At 31.1% G+C, this 26576-nt stretch overlaps 1 protein-coding gene across 2 annotated transcripts in view; it reads right to left on the reverse strand.

Annotated features, from left to right (window-relative positions):
* LOC129961096 (uncharacterized) overlaps positions 1-26576 on the reverse strand; it is a 191047-nt gene that overhangs the window by 14828 nt on the left and 149643 nt on the right. The window contains exons 1-4 of one of the 2 annotated variants that reach the window (XM_056074917.1): positions 21822-21976; positions 12953-13131; positions 11954-12085; positions 11418-11523 (exon numbers count right to left, since the gene is read on the reverse strand). In XM_056074917.1, the coding sequence (XP_055930892.1) occupies positions 11418-11523; positions 11954-12085; positions 12953-13120 (406 nt within the window). In that variant the 5' untranslated portion in view covers positions 13121-13131; positions 21822-21976. Of the gene's footprint in view, positions 1-11417; positions 11524-11953; positions 12086-12952; positions 13132-21821; positions 21977-26576 lie in introns of those variants that run through there. The other variant, XM_056074918.1, reaches the window with a different exon arrangement.

A 26576-nucleotide genomic window follows, 5' to 3' on the forward strand; every position in this document is an offset into this window, starting at 1 on the left:
TCGTTTACACTTACTAATAAAAAGGGCAGTTTCTGCCTTACTTTTCGTTCCAGATGAGGAATCGAAATTGAGAAAGCTCGGCAGCGCCGCCATCTTGGTAGCAGCGAACGGGATCTGGATTAATGAAGGTGTCTATTATCTTTTCAGTTAATCCAGAAGGAAATCGAGGTAACCCACTGAATCCAGGTATGTGATGAGGGAAGTTACGGCAGTAGCCAAAGGAAATCAAGTAAGCTAATTGTTTACTGATTTTGTGCGCACGTAAAGATATAGTTTTGTTCCGTCAGGAATCTAATTAGTTGTATCATGTCAGTGATTTTGTTCCTTCAAGAATATAGGCTTAAATATCACGTCAGTGATATCCAAATTTCTAACTTCTTCATGTTGTGTCATCTTCTAACATGTTGATAATGTATGTTTACAGCACAAATAAGTATTAATTTATTATAGTTTATGTTTGTTCCGCCAGGAACTTGCCATTTTATATGTTACGTCAGTGATAATACCGCGTCAGTGGTTACAATGATTAAATATACTTTATGTCAATCAAATAAAAAGAAAAAAAAGAAAAGTGATTATTGTACCTTTTAGAAATAATAAAACATACTGTGTTAAAAATTTATTTCTATCAAGAAATGAAATGAACAATTGTTAACACTATCGTTTCGTTTTGAAAGGGTGAATGCTGTCATAAATAATTGTATATCATTTTGTAATAAATTATATATTTTTATAAGAATAAAACGGATGTTCTTTTGATATATTTTTTTAATAAATAATAAAATAATTGTTCCATAAACATTGCAACGAATTAATTCTTGGGAAATACAATAATGAGCTCTACGGGGTTTTGTTTCACTTGTTTTGATATTTATGTTCTTTTTTCAGATATTCTGGATTGTTAAAGAATTTATTTTGATTGCTGTCTTAAATAAGTGATTTGTTTAATTGAATTTTATGCTTGATAATTCTATGTTCTAGTTGAAAAATAATTACCAGTAAAACTTTCGTTTAGATTCCGAAAGAAAGATATTTTAAAAATATTACTTTTCTGATTATGTGTATTTCCGGTGTTCTGGATACTTCATTTTTATTTTATGAATCCTGTTGACGGCAGTTACAAAAAAAAAGTAAAAGGAAAGAGTAGATTTATTGGGGTTTTTTTAAATCATCTATTTTATGCCATTTGTGTTTGTTTTTTTTATTAAAAGGATATTTCTTTGAATTAATACCATTTGTTGTTATTCGGGAAAGCATTCTAATACTCTCTTCATTTTATAATTGTTTATGTACTAAATTTTTTCAGTTATTTCGTAACATTTGACTATAGCTCAAGCAAATAATTCTGGTTTAATATTTCAATAAGAAAGATCTTTATTAATGGAATATTTATTACTCTTGCATTTTCTTTTTTATTGATATAAGTATAAAAGAAGTGTTGCATTAGAGGTTATATTTTATTGTTGTGAAATATAACAACAACAAAAGTTATTAAAAGTTAATTTGTGTTGCATTATAAAAAGTGTGCCTCAAATGCATAAAACTTTTTATGTTTAGAATTTTAAGAAAGATTTTCAAATTAAACAAAAGTTGTTTGGAACATGTACTTGAATTTTAGATTGTTAAAATAATTTTTATGAATTTAAAAATTATTAAGATAATTTTGTTAGCAATTTTTATTAATATTATTACTTTATTTTCTTTTGCATTCTTTCAATATTGTAAAGAGTATATCCGCAGTAACAGAATTCTTGTTGCGCGTTTTTAAAATAAAAAGTATAAAAAGAAATAGGGTACATTTCTATTTTCAGGTGAGAATTATTATTTTATAATGACATTTTTGGCAAGAGGTATGAAGTGTGATCGTACTGCGCTGGCAACTGAAATGGGAGATGGACCTAAATCGGCTATGACAGTATATGGGCTAAAGTCATTAATAACTAGCAGTTAGGCCTATGAAGAAGAATTTGTCAAAACTTTACTAGAAACGATAATCTCTACAAGGAAAGAAGATCAAGAGTTGAAATTGCAGATGGAAGCAACAATGAAAGAGAATGAGTAGAAATTGCAGATGGAGATGAAAGCAAGAAAGCGAGCGATGGAATTTGAATTTGAAATGAAAAAAATCGAAGCAGGAATGGCTGCATCTATTGCTAGTTCAGCCAGTGGTGGACAATTTCATATCAATCCGCAGATTGAAATTTCCAAGTAAATGCCAAAATTCGACGAAAAAGAATGTGACATTGTCTTATATATGTCATTGTTTGAGAGACAAGTCAAGAGGCTGAAAATCGATAAGGAAAACTGGGTGTCATGTTTAATACTTCTCATGCCTGCAGAGATAATGGAGCTGATCGCAAGAATTCCAGAAGAATTTTTTAATTTTAAACATGTGAAGGAAATCTTGATGAAGAAATTATATTGAATGCTGAAGGTTTTCGTCAGAAATTTGTTCAACACCAAAGAAATCTAGAGAAGAGTTGGAAAGATTTCGTTTATGAAGTTACAAATTACTTTCAAGGCTGGATAAATGCTTTGAACGTCACGGATTTGGAGGGACTGAAAGATTTGATCATTACAGATCAAGTAAAGAAGAGAGTTCCACAAGAGGTTCGTGACCATTTTGCTGACGTGTGGGGGACATCAGTCAAACCCCAAGATTTAGCGGACAAACTAGACGAGTACGAGTGTGTTCGAAAAACTTATCGGAGACCATCGAATCCAAATCCCAAGGCACATCAACAAGTAAATGTTAGAAATAACGCCCTTGGCCGTCATAACAGAGACTATAATAGTAGTCCTAAGCAGACGAAGCAAAATAAGGGTTTAACACGGAATCAATACGAACCGAAAACCCGTCCGAAGTTTACCTGCTATTTCTGTGGAGCGGATGGTCATGTAAAGAAATTCTGTCCTAGACTTTTAAAGACGAACTCAGATCACGATACTAGAAGAAAAGCAAATGTTCACAGAACAGTCGTGGACCCAGAACGGATCACTAAGGAAACGGCAGTAGTGGCTAAAGTGATGTTTCACAGACGACCTTCTCTTGATAAAGGTTTTTGTAATCTAGAAAAGATACGTATAAGTGTGAATGCAAAGCCTGCAACAGCTTTAATTGATTCTGGCACTGAAATAACTATATTCAGAAGAGATCTATTGACGGATTTTCCTATTGAAGATAAGGCTTCAATTTATATAAAAGGCATTTTTGGTCCAGTAGAGAAATGTTTTCTTGTCAATATTCCAATGGGTATTGAAGCGGTAAGAGACGCAGGAGGATAGAACCTGGGACCTTTGGGTTAGCAGTCTAGTAACGATCCCATTTTGCCAAAACAGATGTTCGGGTAGAAGCGCTGTTACTGGCTTATATGCAATTCACCACAGTACTCTCCCTCCAGTGAGTCGAAGGGGAGACGAACGATACGGATGTTGAGTGGTGATGTATTATTTAGTAGCTGTTGTCTTAATGGGCCTGTACCCTATTCTGAATAGCGCCAAGGGTTATGACGAGCGTTTGTGGGTGCTGATGCGCCAAGTGTCTAGCGACTTTGGGTTGCTGCGTCACGTGAGTCTGACGACTTTGCTGCGCCAAGTGAGTCTGGCGACTTTAGTTGCGGGTACATGGCGCCACAACAGCTTTATGAAGGTTGAAGGTTCAGCGTCCGAGGTCACCAATTTAGAGGTGAGGGACGCGTGAGGATAGAACCTGGGACCTTTGGGTTAGCAGTCCAGTAACGATCCGATTTTGCCAAAACAGCTGTTCGGGTAGAAGCGCTGTTACTGGCTTATATGCAATTCACCACAGTATCATTGTTGGCAAAGACGGGAATATGATTCACCAAGAAGTGTTGTGTGCAGTTTCTCCTACTCTGGTGGATGATGTGCTGTTGCCCCCAGAAATAAGGGACAAGTTGCAGGGTGTTCAAAATTATTTCGTTGATATTTCCGAAAAGAACACAGAACCGAAGAAAATTAGAGAAATCGTCGATTAAACAAGTGATAACAACCCAGTCTTGGGTATGAAGAAATAAAGGCATTATCTGTGGAAAATTCAGAAAAGAATGCTAAAGAACTATCAAGGGCGGACGAATTTCTTAAAGATCAAGTGAACTGTCCAGATTTAGAATATGCTAGAAAATGTGCAAATGAAAAGTCCGGTGGATTTTATTTCCATAATAAATTTTTTGTTTCAGAAAGAAAAAGTCTTAGGGGAGTCCGTTGCTCAGCTAGTTTTGCCTAAGAAGCGTAGACTTGAAGTTCTAAAGTTAGCTCACTGTTCAGTATTCGGAGGTCACATGGGCGAAAGAAAAACTGTTGAAAGAATAAGGTATTCCTTTTATTGGCATGGAATATCCAAAGATGTCAGAGCTTTTTCTCAACAGTGCAAAGAGTGTCAGTTGACAAGGCGAATAAATCAAAAGGACAGAGTATCAATGTGGCAAGACCAGAATTGCCGCCCCAAGTTGTAAACATCGATATCATTGGACCTATAGATCCGCCGAGTGCAAAAGGTCACAGATATATATTATGTCTAGTTGATCAACACATGAGATGGGCTGAGGCAGTACCACTGACCAGTTTAACTGCCAAATCTACATGTGCAGCACTGTTAACCATCTTCATGCGGACAGGTGTGCCTAATATAATAGCATCAGACAATGGGACTAATTTCAATGCTAGTTTGACACAAGAGTTTGAAAAACGAATGGGATCCAGCCCAAGATTTTCGACACCATTGCATCCAGAGTCGAATGGGCTGGTAGAAAGATTTAATCAGACGTTAAAGCACATACTACATTATGTCATTCTGGAAGAGCCACGTTCATGGCATACAAAAATACCTTTCATTTTGTGGGCCTATCGAGAAGTCCCCAACAGCACGACCGGCTTATCGCCTTTTCAGTTGTTATATTGACGAAAACCAGAAGGACCCTTATCTATATTCTGAGGAATACTTGGGTGACAGATGAAGAAGGTTTGCAGTTGGATACTACTCCAGTAGCTCTTTACATGGAAAAGCTTAAGAAGCAGTTAGAAGACGCAGCTAAGAAAGCAAAGTTGATTTCAACAGTACAGCAAGAAAGAATGGCTCGTTATAACAATTTGAGATCTACGAAGAAAGTCTTTAATCCAGGAGACAAGGTAATTGTTCTATTACCTGGTTCAAGAAACAAGCGTTTAGCTAGATGGCAAGGTCCATGTACCATCAAATCACGAAAGAATGAACATTCATTTTTAGTTAAGTTGCCTGATGATAGTCTGAGGCATGTGCATCAAAATAAAATGAGAAAATTTACTGCAAGCTCCGGAAGTGTGAACATCATATTTGAATGGGAGGACTAATTTGGTGACATCGAAAATACTTCATTGAAAGAAGACGCCTTTTAGCGGAAGTAAAATCCGTAGCCTCACCTGATTTATCAACTGCGCAGCAAGGAGAATTGGAGACATTATTAAAAGAATTTGAACCCTTTTTCAAAAGACCAGTGCAACCAGCTGCAATCGGGGAGCATGTGATTGAACTTATGCCCAATATTACTAGACGGAAACAGCATTTCTACAGTGTTCCAATGTCTTATAGAACAAAGGTGTACAGAAAAGTGAAAGAACTGTTGGACTTAGACTTGACTAAACCTTCGAATGCAGACATTACATATCCTATAGTATGTGTGTCAAAGAAGGACGCATCCATTCGAATGTGTATTGACTATACAGCCCTTAATGTTGTAACAAAAGTTCCTAATTACCCCATGAAAGATACACGAGAATTAGATTTTACTGCGGGAATTGCTCAATGTTTATCATGTCTAGATTTACTAAAGGGATATTACCAAATAAAAATGAATGATGAGAAAATTTTAACAACTTTTTCTACTCATAACGGAGTATATCAGTGGAAGGTTATGCCTTTTGGTTTATCGGGAGCAGCGGATACATTTCAAAAAATAATGAATAGTGTTCTTCGAAACCATTCTAGTTATGCTCAAGCTTACATTGACGTTATTATAGTGTACTCCAAAACATGGAGCGAACATTTAATTCATCTAAGAAATGTATCGCAAGAATTAGAAAAGGCGGGGTTTTCTGTAAAATTTAAAAAATGCACTTTCGCAGCCCGAGAATTACAATTTCTAGGCCATAAGATAGGAGGGGGTAAGCATGCCCCAGACGAGGAAAAAATTGCGGCAATAATCTGTGTTAGGACGGATGGGATTTTATCGATCATATATTCCTAATTATGCGGAAATCGCAACCCCTCTAACTGAACTAACCAAAGGGAAAAAATCAGGAGATGTTAATTGGGGAAAACGCGAAGAAGAATCGTTTTTAGGTTGAAGAAAGCTTTATGTGAGGCTACATAAAGCTTTCTTCTACAGCGTTAAATGCCCCTGATTTTGGTAAACCTTTCGAACTTCACTTAGATGCTTCTGATTATGCAGTTGGTTGTTGTCTAACCCAAAAAGGTGGAAAGGGAAATTATAAACCAATCGCATTTGTATGCCAAAAATTTAACAAAACTCAAAAAAAAACTGGTCAACCATTAAAAAGGAAGCTTATGCCATCTTGTTTGGATTTAAAAAAATTGATAAATGGTTGCATGGAACTACGGTAGAAATCGTAACCGATCATAAACCATTAAAATACTTACTTGAAAAAACTCCAAAAAGCCCCAAATTAACTAGGTGGGCATTGGCTTTGCAACGATGGGGTTACAAAATTACTCATCGTTCTGGAATCTTAAACAAAGACTCTAATGCTTTATCTCGTTTACAAACTAAACATTAGTTCTTTTTCTTGTTAAAATTAGTCCTAAACATCCATTGTGTTAATGTATGTTTTGTTCATTTTTTATTTCAACATATGTACGCTATATTCTTATTGTGTTTAGTTATTTTCAATATATGCATTCATTTTTATTTAATATATGTATGCCATGTTCTTATTTCGTTTAATTATTTTTCATACATATATTCGGAACTTTCATTGTTATTTCAATATATGCATGAGATGTTCTTATTTCGTTTAGTTATTTTTCCACATATGTTCAGAACTTTGTCCAAAGAAATCAGAGAAAAACTTTTGTCGTTTGAAGACCAGTTTTTCTCTTAGGGGCGGCGTGTGAGGGCGCTGCTGATTATGAGAAGCAGAAAACGAACTGAAGGGAAGAGAGTTGAAGAGTTGAACGGCGAGAGAGACGGTGCACGGAGGGAGGATAGATGTTTGGAGCCCGATGATGTTCTTGTATTAAATTTCGTTATATTGTATGTTATGTGTCGTCCTAAGTGAATGTCAATTAGATGTTGTTAAAGAATTAAATTTGGTGTCATACCAATTATTTTCGTTTACACTTACTAATAAAAAGGGCAGTTTCTGCCTTACTTTTCTTTCCAGATGAAGAATCGAAAGTGAAAGCTCGGCAGCGCCGACAAATGTCTTGACTTCATAAGCAGAGTTCAGCGGGACACTATCCTAAATAAAGATGACAAGTAATGCATGTCTTTTCCAGTAATGCAGGCATAACATGATCACCCAAAATGCGTAATATACTATTCTGCAATGATTGTACAGGTTTTCCAAACTGATACAAGACAACTCTCTTCAAAATCAAAGGGCCCAGAGGAAAATAAATTTTTTTAAAAACCGCGGGGAAAACGCACCAAACAGTCACCTAAGGAGAAGGCAGTAGCTTCATGAGGGGCTCATGGCTGTCTGACATCGCTCAAATACGAATACTTTGCATATTGACGGGCTCATGTAATGAAAAGCTGGCTTCATCCATCCACATGACGTTCAGAAATCATTGTGGGTCACGTTCCATTTCTGTCAATGCCCATGTAGCAAAGTTTAGTCTTTCATTTGTATCTACCGACAATAACTAGTGAAGTGCTTGTATCTTTTATGAATATAGATCCAAGATTCCATGCATAATACATCGAATCAACGATTTCAGAATCTGTTAATCTGCCAACCTCCCAAGCTATTCCCCGTTGATATCTCTGCTGCCAAATTTCCCATGACACTTTGTACAACAGTGACGCGGTCCATACTGACGGATGGTCTGCCACTTCGTGGCAAATTAAATTCAGCAATCCATTCAATGAAATGACTTTTATTCACCTTTATTCCTTTCACCATGCAGAACTTCTGCAATGATAGACGCTGTGAAACCATACCAAAGAGTCACCCGAGGAGAATGCAGTGGTTTGATCAGGCAGTCAGGAGGTTTGACGTAGCTCAGATACAACTGTTATGCGTATTGAAGTGATCATGCAATGAAAAGTGGCCTTCATCAATCTGCATGTTCAGCAATCATCGTCCTGGGATGGGGTTTTGAAGAATCAACGGGCATTTCAAAGATAACCTACTTCGTGGACCATCCTCCAAAATCCCCGTTTCCTAAAAACGTCACATTAAATTCATTCTCTCATTCACTAAAATGGTTTTTTGAGCCGTCAATCCTTTTTCCTTTCGAAATTTTCATAATGCAATAATTGCGATTCACCGTTCTTATAGAAAAGTTAAACCAATAATGCTCGATTCGGTAACGATAGCATGCATGCTGCTGGCATCGAATTGCGGATCCATTTCCAGCCATGTGATCCATGTTATTCTTGATATACACAAACCGTCTCGGTTTGACGTGTGAGCGCCATCTATCGGTCATTTTTTGAATCAGAAGTTTGCACGAATTTATGACGCACCCTGTATGAATAAAAAATAGAAATCAATTACGATTTTACTACAAATAATGCCTATATGGAAAATAAGCCCCAGTAAAAATGATCAGCTACATCTCGTATATCTTTCGAAGCACACAACAGATTAACTGTAAAATAAAACAATAATACAAAATAATTAAATATCAATAATTATTACATTTATGGTTCACTTTGAAGAAACGTGATGGTTATTTTGGGATCAATATCATAATTTTGAATCACAATCAGAGAAAAAGGCAGAGAAACATATTTGAGCTACTATTCTCTCTTCAAACTTCCACACAATACCAAAAGAGTATTCTGATGGTTTTAATATGCACGAAACTTCTTCACACAACAACTTTTCGGTAGCATCAGGTTTTGAGTAGAACTTACTACTAGGTCATTTCAGAAGATACCTATAGATATTTTTATTAATACTAATACCTAAAATAAATAATAATAATATCAGTTATAATTAACTGCTACAGAAAAAAAATTAAACTGCTATGAAAAAAGCATCCAATGAATCATTAAAAAAAGTACAGCAAGGCACAGCCATTTCCCAGGCAAAATGCTAGAATAATTGCTTATTTTAGTTTTATAGGGATCGCTATAGGAAAGGAAAACTGACAAAAGGGAATGTTATGAAAAAGCACAAAAACCTTCTTAAATAAAAAGTAACTTTTCTGAACAAAATTACACATGAGGAATACAAGAAATTTCTTCAATCCTCATTCAAAAAATTGCAATTCCTCAGGCAGTTTGGGCATGTTTTATACGTCCCTCCTTGAAATTAGTTGGCTTTGAGGAGGAGGGATTAACAAAATTTTAGCTTCAATCACCAATCACTAGAGACAGAAATCATAAGTATGATCACTTTTATTAGGTCTTTTTAACTTTATTACTTTTATTTACATATTTTAATTGTTTGATAACAAATGGACTTTATAAGCAAGGGAGCTTCCTATAGAAATATCAGTGAGTGTCTAAAATCCGCATGGCTAATACAAGCACTTATCTCTCTTGTGTCCTGATGGCTCTAAATTATACTAAATTCATGATGTGAAAATTTTACAATGAATCTAAGGGGTTATTTTTCAACACAGCGGAAATTAAATAATTAATAGAAAAAGTAACTATTATTATTAAATACATAAAACTGTTTAAGATTGAAACACATATAAAATAGCAAGTGAGCTGAAAAATAACTGTTTAATATGTAGGGCACTTAATTGTCACACCTAATGAAGGGTTAATGAGAAGGTTTAACAGATGAATTAGAAATGCAAATTCATTAAAGGCACACAAGTAAATATAAAAGAAATCAGATATATCAAACACAGAAATTCATTAACAATGCATCTTTTATAAAATGACAGACCAATAATTACCAAAATTAACACAAAAATTCTTTCAGTAATAGCAGAACACCTCTAATTTTTCTAAAAATTTCAAATTGTGTTTTATAGTTAATTCATGCATAATTTCAATGACTTCCAAGGCTTTACAACAATTACTTTTGAAGAAGAAATCTTCAGCATCCATTTTTATATATATCTTATAATTCAAAAATTCTTTTATTGACAATCATAATGGCAACATTTTTTAAAATCCCACTTCAGCAAAATTTTAAATGCATCTGTTTAAAAAAAAAAAAAAAAAAAAAAAGCTATTAGGTTATTATGAAATCAAAAACTATTTTCTGTTCCATAAATTTTAAATTATTACTCTTAACCATTTTACAGGCAATGAATAAAAAAAATTAAACCTAAATTTATCCTAAAGATATTAAAAGCTGAAAGCCAAATTTTATCCAAGAATAAATGAAAGCCACTTTCATTTATTCTTTCTAATATGCATGTACAGAAGCTAATGCTTTTTTTTAAATAAAAAAAAAAACTCCATTCTTAATTATGTTCAAAAAGTAAATTTTGCTTTCTCTTCATATTTCCCTACTTTCTCAAAACACGCAACCAGGATATTGTCCTTTTAATAATACTTCTAATTTAAAGAAAAATCCTATAATTCTTTTTTTGGATTGGGGAGTGGAATTATTACTGCTTATATTTTATTCTAAGTTTGTTTTTTTTGCAATTTTATTTTAATAACTACAAAAATGGAAAAGTAATATTTGCCTTTAATTCTGTTTTATACTAAATTAAGCCAGCATATAATAAAATGATTTTAATCAACAAAAAATAACATAAATAATTGAATAATTTGCCTAAAGTGCATTACTTTTTGTTACACAATATTTATTTAAACAATTTATTTTCTCAAAATTGAATCGCATATATGCATTTTTCTATTTTTGCTTTTTAAAGGCTTTTTCATGTTTTCAAAAGAATCAATTATAATAAATAGCAGCTTAAATGCTTGGCCATTTTATTACTATTTTTCTCTATCTGTTACCCACTTCCCTGGAAAATATGGAAGTTTCAATTTCCAACATTGATAACTTCTCTTTAGGATAGTCATTTCCAAAACATTATTAGGTTATCGTTTTGACATTACAGAAACTTTCAATCAAATGAAATTGTAATGACTTTTCCAAGGAGGCAAGATAGGCACTAAAAATAATCGACATGCAAAACATTTCAGGAAGTCATGAAAGAGAAAAACCCAGTCTATAGAAATGACATATACTAAAAATCAATGATATAATTTGTTTAAAACATAACTATATTATTGATAAAAAAATTCCAAACTTACCAATGTTGTTTTGAATAAAGTTATCATTTATGTCAGGCAAAATCAGTTTAAATAAAGAAGAGTATCTATCAGAATCCATTAAAGATGATATGTAGTTGGCATTTGTCTAGAAAGGAGGGAAAAAAGATTAACCTTTTAAATTTTAATAAAAGGAATGGTATACAAATTAATACTTTAACTGAAGCTCTTAAAAGATTTGCAAAGAATTTTAAATATTTAAATAAACTCATAAGAAAGAAAAAGGTATTTAAATTACATATATTGTCTATATAATAAGGAGAAAAAAAATGAATGATCTTTTGGTCTTGTTCTCATTTAACAGAATATACCATTATGAATTAATTTCATCTAGTATGTCAGACATGTCATATCACACAAAAGCATACCAATTACTATATCAAAAAGTTAAATTTAATGTTTAAAATTTCTCTTAGGACAAAAAAAAAAAAAAAAAAAAACGATGCATACACTTGCATTTTCCAATAGACAAATCAGAAAATTTTAACAACAAACATTTGAAAAAATATTTAAAATACCTCAACTCTAGAGCTCACAAGGACTGTATCATTGTCATCAATACGTTTGGCAAATACATCCATTGTGCAGCAAGCACATGTAGTAACAGTCCAATTTTCTACACAACGGACTTTGCAGAGTACTTTTTGAGACTAAAATAAATAAATAAAAACTTTCTTAAATTTTTAAATATGCCAAATAATATTCAAACACCACTCATCAAAATAAACTGAAACAAAATATTAAAAATTATAGTATTTGATTTGATTTAATTTAATTTAAATACTAAGATTTCTTTTTATTATTATTACAATTCAAAGGAAAGTTTTTTCAAGTAAATAGAAGTACTATCGAAAAAATATCTTTTATAAACACCTTGGCCCTATTTGTTTTATGAATATTAGTCATGGATTTTATGGATATTAGTCATATCCATAAAATATTTTTAGTACATAAACATTTAAAAAAAAACTGATGAAATTATGCAATTTTGAATCGTCTTATTCTAGACAATATCAATGCATTGAAAGAAATCAAATTGAAAAGCAGCTACTGTAGGAGAGACTGCTGTTTCATTATTTTAAATTATGAAATTCAACATCGCATAGTTCAATTTTAGTCACAGAATGCATTCAATGCATTAAACTTTTTTTTTTGTCATTGTTGTTTAAAATGTTAGTATCAAGGATATTTTACTAAATAAGACTAATAAAGCCAAGGGGCTGTAGAAAAATTAAGGTTTCATAATCTTTTCAGAAGTACATTTAATGATTTAAACAAATATACATTTTTTACATCATTTAGAGTATTTCTTAAACTGGAAATATACACACATGTCTAATAGGTTAGAAATTAGCAACTGGACCAAGATGAAAGCTTATAAACAAGCAATCATCAAATGCAATTAACAGTTTATTTTTAAAATTTAATATAATTTCATTTTATTTCTTTGTAAAACTGGATTAAATAAATTAATTTTTGAACATTCACTGTTTTTATATATGAATAATCACACTAACCATAGTAACTCCAGCTAAATCTAAAGTAACTGGATAAACTTGGGATTCAAAGAAGGAGTCGTTCATAATACTTTCAGGAAGATTCAGCTTGCTAGCGTCTTCTAAATTGAAAGTACTACCACGACCATGGACTCGGATGTTCAAACAGGGGCATACTAAAAGGATCATGATGACAAATTCTGAAATAAAAGCATAATATGTATCAGACGAAATTAATTTTAGTTTCAACTAATTCAAAAACATTATTTTTCAGTTGAGTTGCTTTTTTAAAAGCATTTTTTACAGTAATATTATGTACATAAATTTTCTAATATCTTGCTTGCATTTAAAGTTGCTTTACATAAAAAAAGTGACAAAACAGATATTTGTAACATTAATTCTGCTTAATGGAGAAGCCGGAAAAAACATAGCAGGAATGAAACTATTTCAAATCAAATGTCGACTATTTTAACAGTTTTTCTTCCTGTAGTTCAAATATATAAAATTATTACATATTATGCACTTGCCAATGCACTAATAACCAAATCTGACACTTCACAGCCTGCTGTTGAACTCGTAATATCACATCAGAATTAACTAATGAGACCAATGACAGGAAAATGAGAAAAATGATCTGAAGAAAGCTCGTTTGTAACAATATCAGATTTAGTACACTTTAATATTATATATAGAAATGCTATCAAAGTTACAATTTAAGACTGAAAGCCTTTTTTTATAAAAACAAATTTAGCTTTTCTTCTGACATTTCAGTAAAAAAATATTGGAAGCTGCATGATAGTTATGGGTCCATCATATAATGAATAGTGGTCAGATAACAAGTAAGACAAATGTCAACACCCTACTCGCCAAACTGATACATCACACCAATATAAAATGGTGGCAATTTTAAGAAGCATTACGCCTACATACATGATGGATCTTCGGTTGAATACGTTCTTAATAACATTGAATTCTCTAATCCAAAAAACCAAAACTCCACCACCAGACCACAGTAATTTTAATCCCCACTAAAGTACAATAGTTTAAAACTATTATAAGATATTTCGATGAAGTGATAAAATGTATTTAAAGGAAGAAAAAAAAAAAAGAAAGATTATAAATGTTTTGAATTTTAACATGTTTTAATTACATATGCTTTCAGAATTTTTAACCAGTCCGAAAAATTTTAAGTAGAATTCAAAATTCGAAGGAGAGGAAAGATACTAATTTTTCCCGAACTCTTCATTCGTTGTCATTAATACGTGCCTGCTTAAAAGTCATATTTTATCAGGCAGTTTAGATCTTTCTTCAAAATTTTTATCCATTTTACAGAAAGAAAAGAAAAGGTTAAAACATCAAATGGGGGTGAAATTAGATCTTTTGTGCAATAAAGTTTTTATAACAGGAAGTATCATCAAATGATAGAATATTACATATTTCTAAAACTATACACAATTTTAAAAGAATAAAACATCCAACCAATAGCATGCTCTTTTTAAATAACTAGAAAAACCTTGCTTTTTCAGGTAATGGTATAAAATTTGATAATTGGTATCAAGCAAAGTAATTCAATTTGATTACTTACTAAAAAATTTTTTAACTTAATTTACAGAAAAAATTTCAGATGTTTGCTGAATTAAAATGTTAAAAATGTATTTATAAGCCACATTTAAAAATTTGGTTTTTATGTTCCTGCCATTTAAATGCTTACTTCTTCGTCTCCCATAGACTTTTTAATACATTTTTACCTAATATCTGAGTAACTAAGTTTCACTCGGCAGTTTTTATTTTATTTATTTTTTTAAATCGTAGGGTTTTTTTCGGAGAAAATATTTAGATATGAATGACATACTGATTACATATGAATATTCTTCTATCTTCCCTCATCCATCACATAAAATTTTGAAGTACCAGTAGGTTATCCTATGGCAACAATGCAAGTACCACAAAAATTTACGAGATGGCGCTACATGGCATTGTCAGCATGAGAGCAGATAGAAAAAGGCTCTAATAGTCACAAATTATATTGTGTGTATGTCACACTATACAGATAAACTTAAAGACACCTATAGATATCTATACAGATAAACTTAAAAAGCAAACCCTTATCTAAATAAAAAAATTTGATCCAAATTTTTAGAGCATTTCCGAGTTACACGAAATAAAAAATACATTTTTATACATAAAAGAATTGCTCGTTTAAAGTTATAAGATGTGATTGCTCATAATTTATACCTTCCTATTAAAAAAGTAAAATAGGAGTAATACTGCATTTAAATGAAAGAGAAATATTAATAGCCATAATAAGTATCTGCAAAATGCGATTCCTGCAATGACTTCTGCTATGAGCAGTACAGTCACACAAAGCTTCAAATTACAAGTGGATAAATATGAATACATGTAACTAAGCACCAAAAGATCCGTCTAGTATTCCCTGCAAAATGAACCCTATTACAGCAAGCCTTTTATTCAGTGGTACAAATATTTATTAGAGGCAGCTATTAATTCTGCCCTTCGACAAAACCATAAGCACTGAACATTTAACCTGCCATTTATGTCAGTGTCCACTATAGCCACCACAATAATTCAAAATGCAAATAATTCACAATTAAAAAGTTTTACAAGCCGAGGGCATGGGATTTTGTTTGTTGGTAGTATACATTTAAGTTACTGAATCATTAAAATTTTAAAACGCAATAGCCAGCCAATTTCGGGAAAATGACCCTCACACTTTCAGTCTAGTTTATATACTGTCGATCCCGCCTTTATAATCGATCCCTTTAAAGCTTCCATTATGGATAATCATTATTTATCATCTGCGAAAGGCATCAAAATGTTTCCATTGTTTTTATGATATTTATCATTCTGGTTCTTGTACGTAATATAAAGTTACCGATATATTTTTATGATGACATTAATTATAATTAATATCTATCATATCTATCTCATTTGAGTTATATTTGTAATATTTTTTCCTGCTTAAAAATAAAATTATAATTCAAGTATTAGGTGAAAGGACATTTATTTTTGCGTTATACAGGAGTTATATATTAACTAAAACTGTATGCGAAGTGCGAATTTTATTTAAATTTTATCATTTTTTTAAAGAAAAACAAATCCATAATGTGAATTATAATTTTTAGAAAAAAAAATTAAAGTATTAAGAGACAAAATATTTATTTTTGCATACAAAAATGAGCAACATAATTCACTCTATGCAATCCGATTCTTAATTATTCACTTAATATAAGGGCTTGGTTATTTCTCCAATATATATATATATATATATATATATATATATATATATATATATATATATATATATATATATATATATATATATATATATATATATAAATTGTTTTAAGTTGACTTTTCTTGAAAAATTAATCTACGTCTTTTTACCATTTTTGTAGGTATTTTAACAATAAAAATTGAAAAATAAATAAATAAAGCGTCAAAATGATGCACCGTCTCGAATGGTGCCTCGAGCAAAGGGCTGCAACCATCCTTAAATTGTCAGTTAACGTAATTTTGAAGAAAACACTGGTCCAGGACCGAACCTACGTCTCGTGAATGCTGATCCAACGCCTTCTCGTTTATGCTGTACGAACTCAGCAACGGCAACATATTATTAGAATACTTCAGCAACGGCAACATATTATTAGTATACTATCTGGTACCCGACGCGTTGTACCGTAGAAGACATAACTTTGAAAATATCGTTTCAAATTTGAATTAGCTATCTTGTATAATTAGGAATGATAGAAAGAATGATATTTACTTTTTTTGTCGACAATGAATACATTCATTAAAATTGAATGATATATAAAGGAGAAGTATAAATAATATTTATTCTTTTTAAAAAATATATGATTCAAGTGCTTTGCTTTAAGGTAGACAGTATTTTTTGTTTTTCCATCTTCAGCAACAAAAAATAAATTTTTTGGCTGTCTGACTCATAAATTGAAAAATTGCTGCTTGTACTGGAAATTTTTCGTTTTATATAACTTATTTTGATCTGCATCGATAATAATAAATGTATATGAAGATAAACTCTGAATAATACGTTAGGTTCGACGCCGTCAAAATATTGTGCACGTTGAAAGACAATATCTTGTGTAGATGACTACTTATAAACGAAAAAAAAAAAAAAAAGCGCTTGCACTAAATATTTTCGATTTCGGTTCACTGACATTGATTGGCACCGATGATAATAATTTTATTTAGTTTCATATATGTGCAAATAACTCCGAATGACATGTACCGTAAACTGCTTGTCTTTTATCGATTGTCAATTTTAAAGTGATGTTGAATAATTGAAACGTATCAAAAAATTTGTTAGAAAATTTTATTGTGTTCAAAATAAATGCTAATAATTGTACTATGTCTATAACCTTCGCGCAAGTGTAAGCAATAAATTGGCAAAGTTTTATCGCAATTGGATGACAGGTACGGCAGCGCATGAAATACGAACAAACAAATATTCATCTTTCTACATTGAATAAATGATGCTGAAAGTTCCACAACCATTTTTTTTTTAATTGGCTGGCTATTGCGTTTTAAAACTTAAATAAATTAACATTCTAAAGGCATACCACCATTATACTGAACCTTAATTTTCTAACCCGTGTCCTCCCCTTGTTAGACTAATTATACAGCTTAACACTGATAATTTAATAGAGACAAATAAAGAATCATTTATCTTTCATTTTTCTCTCCTTTCACCAAGTTTAGTTATATTAACGTCCCGTTGTAAAGCAACACTAGGGCTATTTTGGGACTGACCTCGTAATTTTGAACCGCTGTCAGATGACGAGGACGACACCTGAGCTGGCACCCCTCTCCACGCCACACCACACCAGCGGGAGGACATTTGGCGTTACGGATTTAACGTGCAACAGACCCCCTTTCACGACGGTTCTTCGGTGGAATCGGGTCTCGAACCTGAAACCCAACGGCTCACAGGCCGAGACCTTACCACCAGGCCACCGCGGCCCCCTCCTTTCACCAAGAGTATCAAATATAATAAAACAAACTACTAGACACATGCATGCAAAAATGAACCAACTTTAAAATAAACATTTTGAAATATAATTATTAAAAAAATATAACAAAAATTTTACAGATATATTATTTAAAATTGATTATAAGTGATGTATTGTATTGCACTGAAAAATATTGTACAACCACACAGATTTAAGGACAATCTTCAAAAGTGAACTTGAATTCCATGAACTGGGGTTTGGTAAATGCAAGCCAAAAGTCTGGAATTGAGTCTAGGGATGAAGCCTGCTGGCATAAGACTGAAAATAAGATTAATATATATATATATATATATATATATATATATATATATATATATATATATATATATATATATATATATATATATGATTGTGTGAGGGAGAGGAGACATGCACTAATACTTCGCATCATAAGCTTAGTAGCCCTTACAAATTTACTATATTTAATTATTACAAATATTCCACTTTTGTCCTGTAATCCTGAATGTAAATTCTAATAATTTATGCTAAGAAGTACAAGAAAAAATTATTTGTTGTACAGCCTGCCAACTTGCATTTCGAAGAAACCAAGTTTATAAAGACTAGTAAGAATTTAAAAGTTAATAGTGATAAAAGTTGAAATATTTTAGTCCTATATATTGCAGACTTCTTTCACCCATGACTAGCTGAATATCTAACAAAATTTCTGGTAAACGAATAAGAAAGGAATTCTCTTTCACTTGCAGCTTCACTTATATTCAAGATGAAACAGAATATAATTAATTTTTTTAACAACTTTTAAGAGTTTTGTCTAAACCATGTTCAAGAACTTGACAGATGTACTCACCATAGGAATGTAAAAGATGAAGTAGAAAAGGGAAGTATTCAGAGTTTATATCCTTACAAAGAATTTTTTGAAATTTAACCGAGCAGCATTTATTTTAGTCGTTCAATTTTCATGCAACAGTATAGTTAGTTTCCCCATTGGACAGTTAAAGTTGCTGAAATTAAATAATGAGAAAGCCAGAACCCTGCATAACGTAGAAGAATAGTTAATCCTTAACTGGCCGATTTTTAAAAAATCAATCTTAATTTTTTGAGTAAATCAAAGAAAAATACCTAAAAAATTATTTCTTTTAAGTATAATAGTGATTAAAAATCAGCATGTTACCAATCAACTTGAGCTTCAGTGCAGAGAAAAAATTTAGAAACAATGATAAATATAAACTTAAATACCTTATTTTTTGAAATAGAAACTTTTCATTCAATATTTCAGAATAAAATATGATATTCTTAATCATACAAACAAAACAAAAAAGACATCCATTTATCCATCATTACTACCATGAACATGCTATAAGATCCAATACTGATTTCAGCAAATATTCTATTAGCAACAACAGGAATCATAGCTTCAAATTTATTCTCATACTATTTTAAAAGACAAAACTGGATATGCTGCTTAAAAGAAATACTCATCATTTAAGGATTAATGTGAAGTTTGAATTCAAACTATTAGAAAACAATTTTAAGAACACAAATAAATTTATATTACACTCTACTGTTATTAAAAATTTCATTATAATTTTTTTTAAAGAAATGGAAATTATGTACTGACAAGACACTGCTTCTTGATAGCAAAACTATTACCACTTTATGAAGATTTCATGTTCACTATAGATTGTATATGCATATCACTATAGTATTTATTTAAATATGAGTAATTTAGTATGTAAGCTGAACTCTAACCATGTAACAGTAATAATTTTAGAAAAATGTACCAATAAAATTATTTTGTAATGCCACCTAAAAATAGTTATCACAATACATATACAACTGAGTTTCTTCTTAATTACTTGATTGCATTCAAATGATTATAACTAAAAGAAACTGATTTAAAAATAATTATTCAGTAAATTTAATGAAACTTTTTAAATCTAGACATTAAAATTATTATTATATACAAATAAAGAATATGAAAGAAGAATGCCAACTAAGAGCTTTACAGACCCTAATATCTTACAGTGAAAGAGTTAAGAAAACCAGTCTTGGAATAACAAACTTCATTAAATTTTCTCATTATAATAATACTATATAATGAAGATAATGGTTATATTAATGACATAAAACATGCACAAGAAAAAATTAACAATATACTCTATTTACAACTTTAAAATATCACATTTTTTATTATAAAATGTTCAACATTTAAAAAATTTTTAGGAGTCAGAAGACAAAGAAAGATGAATATAAAAAAATTATATATATATTAAATACTAAAGATAAATTTTTTTTTTTTTTTTGACACTTCAAAATTTTTTCTTAAGAATTTCAGCTTAAACTTTAGAAATACTAAATTAAATAAATGTTCTTAAAATTAAAGAAAAAATATTTGATCAATAAATAAGGTTTGGATGAAAAAAAAAATTAATGCCATTTTTTGCCCGCTTGTCATTTTAAGTGCAACAAGAGGTGTTGCACTGTAAAAACAATTGCCAATTAAGAAGTTAAAGAATTTAAAAACTGAAATTGAACTTCTACATTTAATCACAAATATTTTTTTTTTCTCAAGTTGCCAAACAAGCTATAATAAGAAATGCAAAGGATTTTCAAAGACACTTAATAGATATGGGTTTATCAAGCATGTCATTTAATAACAGAAGACTCTTTATTTTTTTAATGACATTTCCTACTTATTAGAATATATACATTAATGTCAATATTTAAAAAGAATCTAATAACAAATGCACTGTTTTAAAGGGCATTTTTTGTTTTTTTTCATAAAAACTATGAATAAGAGACAACATAAAAGAAATCCAGAAACATTTAGCAAAAAGTGAAGCTTTAAAATACTAGCCATTATGATTACTGATTATGACAATAGATGCAAAGATAATCAGAAGCAGTAACTTTATGGTTCAGTTATTTAATAAACTTAAAATACATTTCACACTACTAAGTGATATTAAATATATAATATTTATCCACACAGTGAACAGTAATTTCAATCTGCACCTCTAGAAACTTTAAAATTCACAATAACATAATTTATTTTAACTAAGTGCAAATATTATAGATGAAATGTTGATAAAAACAATTTCTACCAATATACCAATATCATAATTTATTTCAACCAAGTACAAATATTATAGATGGAATATAGATGAAAGCAATTTCTAATAATATATCAATATATCTGGGTGTTATTTATTTAATAAATGCAAACTAAGATATTTCTCTTTTTAAGGTGATGAGTAATTCTTTAGCGTTCAATTAACCATAACAAAATTTAACTAATAGATTAAAACTAAAAGTAAACAGATAACAATTTTATAGCAAGAATGCTTAAAATCTAATTATATGATAAAAATATTTTTTAAGTTACGACGCCAATCTACAGATTAAGAAATTAGAAAATTCAAAATGTAAACAATATTCTTTTATAATTATGAAGTTTTTTCCTTAAAAATAAAATTGAAATATTTTGAATTTCAGTACTTAATAATATTTACTGACAGTTTATACAATCACACTCAGTTTTTTTTTTTTTTTTTTAATAAACATAAGAACTAAATATGATATTTACTGCTCGAATTTTAGTGCGGAATTTAAAGAGAAGCCAACAATCAATAAATAACGCAAATATTCAACAATATAAGAATCGGAGCAACAGAAAAGTATTTCCACATGTTAAAAAAAAATTGTAAAATAATTTAAAAACAAACACAGTGTACGTGATAAGAATTATTTGTCAAACGAGTTAGAAAAGAAAAAAGCGTGCCGGAGTAAGAACACTACGCTGAACTGAAATCAAAACACAGAAGCTCGATTGAGAATTCTCTATCTAAATATTAAAGCTATGATGCAAATTAGACGGTACTTACATTTGAAAAGTTGAGTATTTTAACAAAACTGAAGAATTTGTAGATTAAATGAACAATCTTTAATGACACAATCTCTCACTCTCACAAACTTTCCAGCAGCACCACTCACACCAGCTCTCGCCACTCGCACTGAATGCATAGACAAAGGATACGTAATTTTCTACTTTCAGCTTGACACCTGACTGCAGGGTTGCTGTATTTTTGATGAAAACACTCTACGTCGCCAAATTCAGGCAGCAAAAGTGAAAATTAGTAGCCAAGACGCGTGGTTTTTTTTATTATTATTTTTTATTTCCGTGATAATAGATTTCAATAAAACATTGAGAAATTACTTAGTTTATAAGCATTTATTAAGTAAATGACTATTTTACTGACGTTTAAAAGCTAAGATGTTTTTTCAGTTTCTCTCAATATTTAAATAAAAGTAATAAAAGTAGTATTTTTTTCCTTCCTCACACATACCATGCAAAGATCCATATTAATCAAATAGAGAAATTTTAACCATAATAACTAGGGAAATGATGTTAAAATGGAAATGATGTTAAAATGTTAAAATAATCAGCGCAAAGAATAGTGAAAAATAATGACGTAAAGGGCTTTGGAATCCGTGGTTGCTATTCAAGTGACTGTTTTTCATATTTTTGAGAAACAGAACTGTCCAAGAAAGAAAGAAAATGATTTTTTTATTGTTTGACCCATGAATTTTCTTAACTTTCTAATTTGGACAGGATATATCACATAATTAGATCATACATCCTTTTTGGGATATTTATTATTTTATTTCATATTATAAGGGCATTTGAGACACTGAAGCGTTTCTAAGTGATTTTTGAATGTTAAATCATTTAATACTTTGACTTAATTGCAGATTTAAAAATCAAAATAAAGTAATTCGATGAGCCTGTCAAATACATCAGTGTATGCGAAGAGGTTCATGTAAAAAATGGGAAATGAATTTGAATTAAAATAAAAAGATTGTAATCACAAGTAAAATTCAGCTACACTCTTGACTGCAGCAGTGTTTTTTCGCAAGAGCCACATATGAAGCTCTTTTGCAAAAAAAAAAAAAAAAAAAAAAAAAGAGTGTAATCACAAATAAAATTCAGCTACGCTCTTGACTGCAGCAGTGTTTTTTCGCAAGAGTCACATAATTATAAAGCTCTTTCGCAAAATGCCGACATGTAAATAAATGAAATACTTTTTAATATCAAAATCGAATGTGCACACAAAATGTAAATATATTAGGCATAGCAGGAGAAATCACTCATACACACAAAATTTGTCGCTGACAAATAAACTGAAATTACTTTCCGAGACCTCTTACATGTCTTTAAAATACAGTATGCAGTTGCATACACGTGGATTCGTGCGAAAGTCTGGGGAATTCGTAGAATTCCAAGTACCTGGTCATCGAATCATGATTCAAAACAAGCCCTGTCATCAGGATACTTTGAGTCAAAAAGAACAGATAAACGATAAATACAAATCACAATAATAAACAGACAATTAAATAAAAATCCATCTCAGTCTCTTTGTCTCTATACAAAGAGAAAGTATTGTAATCGTCAAAAAATTCGAGCTCGAGACTTTGATGAATCTCCAAGTTTCAGTCCTTTCTGAGTCTGAAAAACACATCTTTGGAATTATGTGTGTCTGTCTCTAGACACATTAATATAAACACGTTTTGAATTAGAAGGATGAAATCTGGTATGAGGTATTTTACACAAAATCTGTGCATTTCTATCAAATTTTAAACGAAATCCATATATAGGATGTCTGGTTGTCCAAGTACAGCAACACAATTACAAAACGTAAAAATCTAGACAGAAATTTGGTTAACCGATTTAACATCTAAAGAGAAGATCTGTATCAAATTTTGAACCTGTCGATCTATACTTTCGCACGCATGTAAACATGAAAATTTCAAATGGCAACGACTTGGATAAATTAAAAAGCAGATCCTTTTCACATTTTGAATTAAATCGATCGAGAAAGAGTTGAGGGTTCGTTGTTCTGTATTTTCACATCCATGTAAACACAACAACTTAAAAAAGTAGCTAAACAAATGGAATTTGGAATGATTTTGTTGCTAAAATTGTAGTTCTGTGTCAGATTTTGGTTTCAGTCAGTCTAAAAATAAAAATAGAGAAGAGAAACATCCAAAATACATATTCGCTTATTTTTCTTTAATCCCGCACAAAACACTTATGCACGGGAATCTGAAAATAAAAATCTGAGCACTTATGGAATTCGTGGCCTTATCTAAAGTCCATAAGTTTATGCGAGGGGTGAAGAATAATTTCTTTATTAGAGAATGTGCGAATAGGTTTCGGGAAGATGTCTCCTGCTAGTTTCTGCATTGGAATCAAAGAAGTTATACTGGATTTATGAATTCTGAGAAACTAAATTAGTCAACATGAAAAAACTAAATCATTAATCTAGCTACTGGCTATAGGTAATGAAGGAGAGAAAAATCCGTTGATTGGAGATTGAAACCCTTCGCAACATAAGCCGAAAGAAGTTCCCCTTTGTTACGGTTCATCTTGAATATTACCAGACATTCATTTAAGAAAGAAAAGAGGAAAAAAAAGTATGTGATCTGTATTTTTGAGAAAATAATAAAAATCAAGAAGTGGAATTGCTTAATATACGAATTTCTTATATGAGCAGTTTTGATTAGAAAAAAAATTGATAAAAACTGCGGCATGACGTCATCCACATAATTAAAAATAATTTTGCATTTTTAGATATTATAAAATATTAGTAACCCATTTTTTCTATTCATATATTAAAAGTAATCGATCAAAATTGAAACTATGATCGCAAAGTGCTTAACCAACTCAAGCAAATCTTGAAGAAAAAGAAAAAGAAAGAAAAAAAAAAAAATGAAATCCAGTTTTTTCTGGAACATAAAAACATGGCTTTTTTTTTTTTTTTTTGAGTGAGATATAGTATATATTGCAAATTGTACATTTTCTTCATTATGTTAAGTTTCTTAAAACAACTAGATTTTTTGAAATTCAGAAGAGGTCGATCTAGAAAGAAACGTGCAGTCCCAAATGTTAATGTAAGGGGGGGGGGGTATTTTTCAAAACTGAATAAAGTGGATAAATTAATTAAGATGAATTAATTTCATAATTGAATAAATAATGAAAAAAGATTGAAAAAATCAAACACAACTAAACAGTTAATAATTAAAGCCATTTAACAAAACAGGCTGAAATAAAATAATATGAGAGTCCAGTGCCTAACTGCTATCAATGTATTTCTAATCACAAATATCTTCTCTGGGATTTTGCCGCTAATGGCTTCTCTGATACAAATCGGATGCGTACACTGGGTCTAAACCATAACAGAAGGGACTATTCTGTTATATCTACGTTGAAAATACGCGGCAAAAAATTTTCATGGGACTTTATTACCGGCGCCGAACTATCACTAAGCATGAAGATAGCAACATGTTTCATCTGTGAATACCACTTAACATTCCATTTGGATCTCAAAGCGGCTTTTTCACGACACTGCAGAAGATGCTTTTGACGGCGCTAAGATGTAGTGATAAACGTGCTACATGATATCTATAGTGGGGGCAACAGCTGAAATTACGATTCTTAACTGTTCGAGACATGACTCCAAAACGCGAAGTTCGAATCAACTCAGTCAAGTATTCCAATTGATTACGACTGCCATTTGAATTCGTCGATCTTCCCTTTCACTGGGAAGCATGGGTTGATCAGATCCTAGTATTCTTGTGTTATTGCTCGAAATATGATCCTTGCTATTAATTGTACGCTCTTGTGACATTTTGATACATTCGTTCTGCGATTTGATGAAAGGAAAATCCTCCTTTTCTTAGATCTAAAATAATACATCTTTCAAATTCCTTCAACTATACATAGTAGCGTCCATGTTTCCTTGGAAGAAATATTTTGTATACCCCAGCCAATACAGACTCTGCTTTTCAAAGTAATACTATCAGAATTATTCTTTCGTACTGCCAAATATAGTCGTGACACGGGCGGAAGTTTATTAAGCAATTACATCGGAACAGTGTGTTTATAGAAAACACTGTAATACTGAAATTTTAATCAATGCTTTTAGTAAGCTAGAAATAAAAGTTGTGTCATTTGTAGATCCGTTAACCAATGCCTTCTGATTCTGAGATTTTATTTTCCTCCCGTATATGTGGAATAAAAGTTAACGTTGAAAACTATGAAAACTTTTCTTTTAAATTGACATTTTACTAATGAGTAAAAAAAATGATACAATCTAAAAATCGAAATTCTTTTCTTTACTGCCAACACTAGTATGTCTGGTCACTTTAGGTATGTGAATTGAGACAACCAGAAGAGAGCTCGGGTAGCCATGGGTTGAATAAATACTAGTGTTCAGAACGTAAGTAACTTTTCTGATATTGCTGTAATTCTGCAAAAAGTAAACGCGAAGACATTAAATTCATACTACAGAAGCACAATGTAATACTTAAAGACAAAATAGTTTAATAGGAAGAAAAAGGGAGAGAGCGCATATGTTAGGAAACGGAGCAAAAAAAAAAAAAAAAGAGTTTATTGACAGAATAGCGGCGGTACAAAATACTGTTTGGACTACAAGGAGAACAACTAACTATGACCTTTCCTAACTGTCATGGTTGCGTGACACAGTTTGTTCATATGAAAACCATATTATCCAACAATTCATGAGGCAAAGTGGCCATTCATCAATGAGTATCTGTGCCAGTTGTCAGCTTATCATCAA

Source organism: Argiope bruennichi, chromosome X2 (genome assembly GCF_947563725.1).
Source record: "Argiope bruennichi chromosome X2, qqArgBrue1.1, whole genome shotgun sequence".
In the NCBI taxonomy this organism is placed as follows: Eukaryota; Metazoa; Arthropoda; class Arachnida; order Araneae; family Araneidae; genus Argiope; species Argiope bruennichi.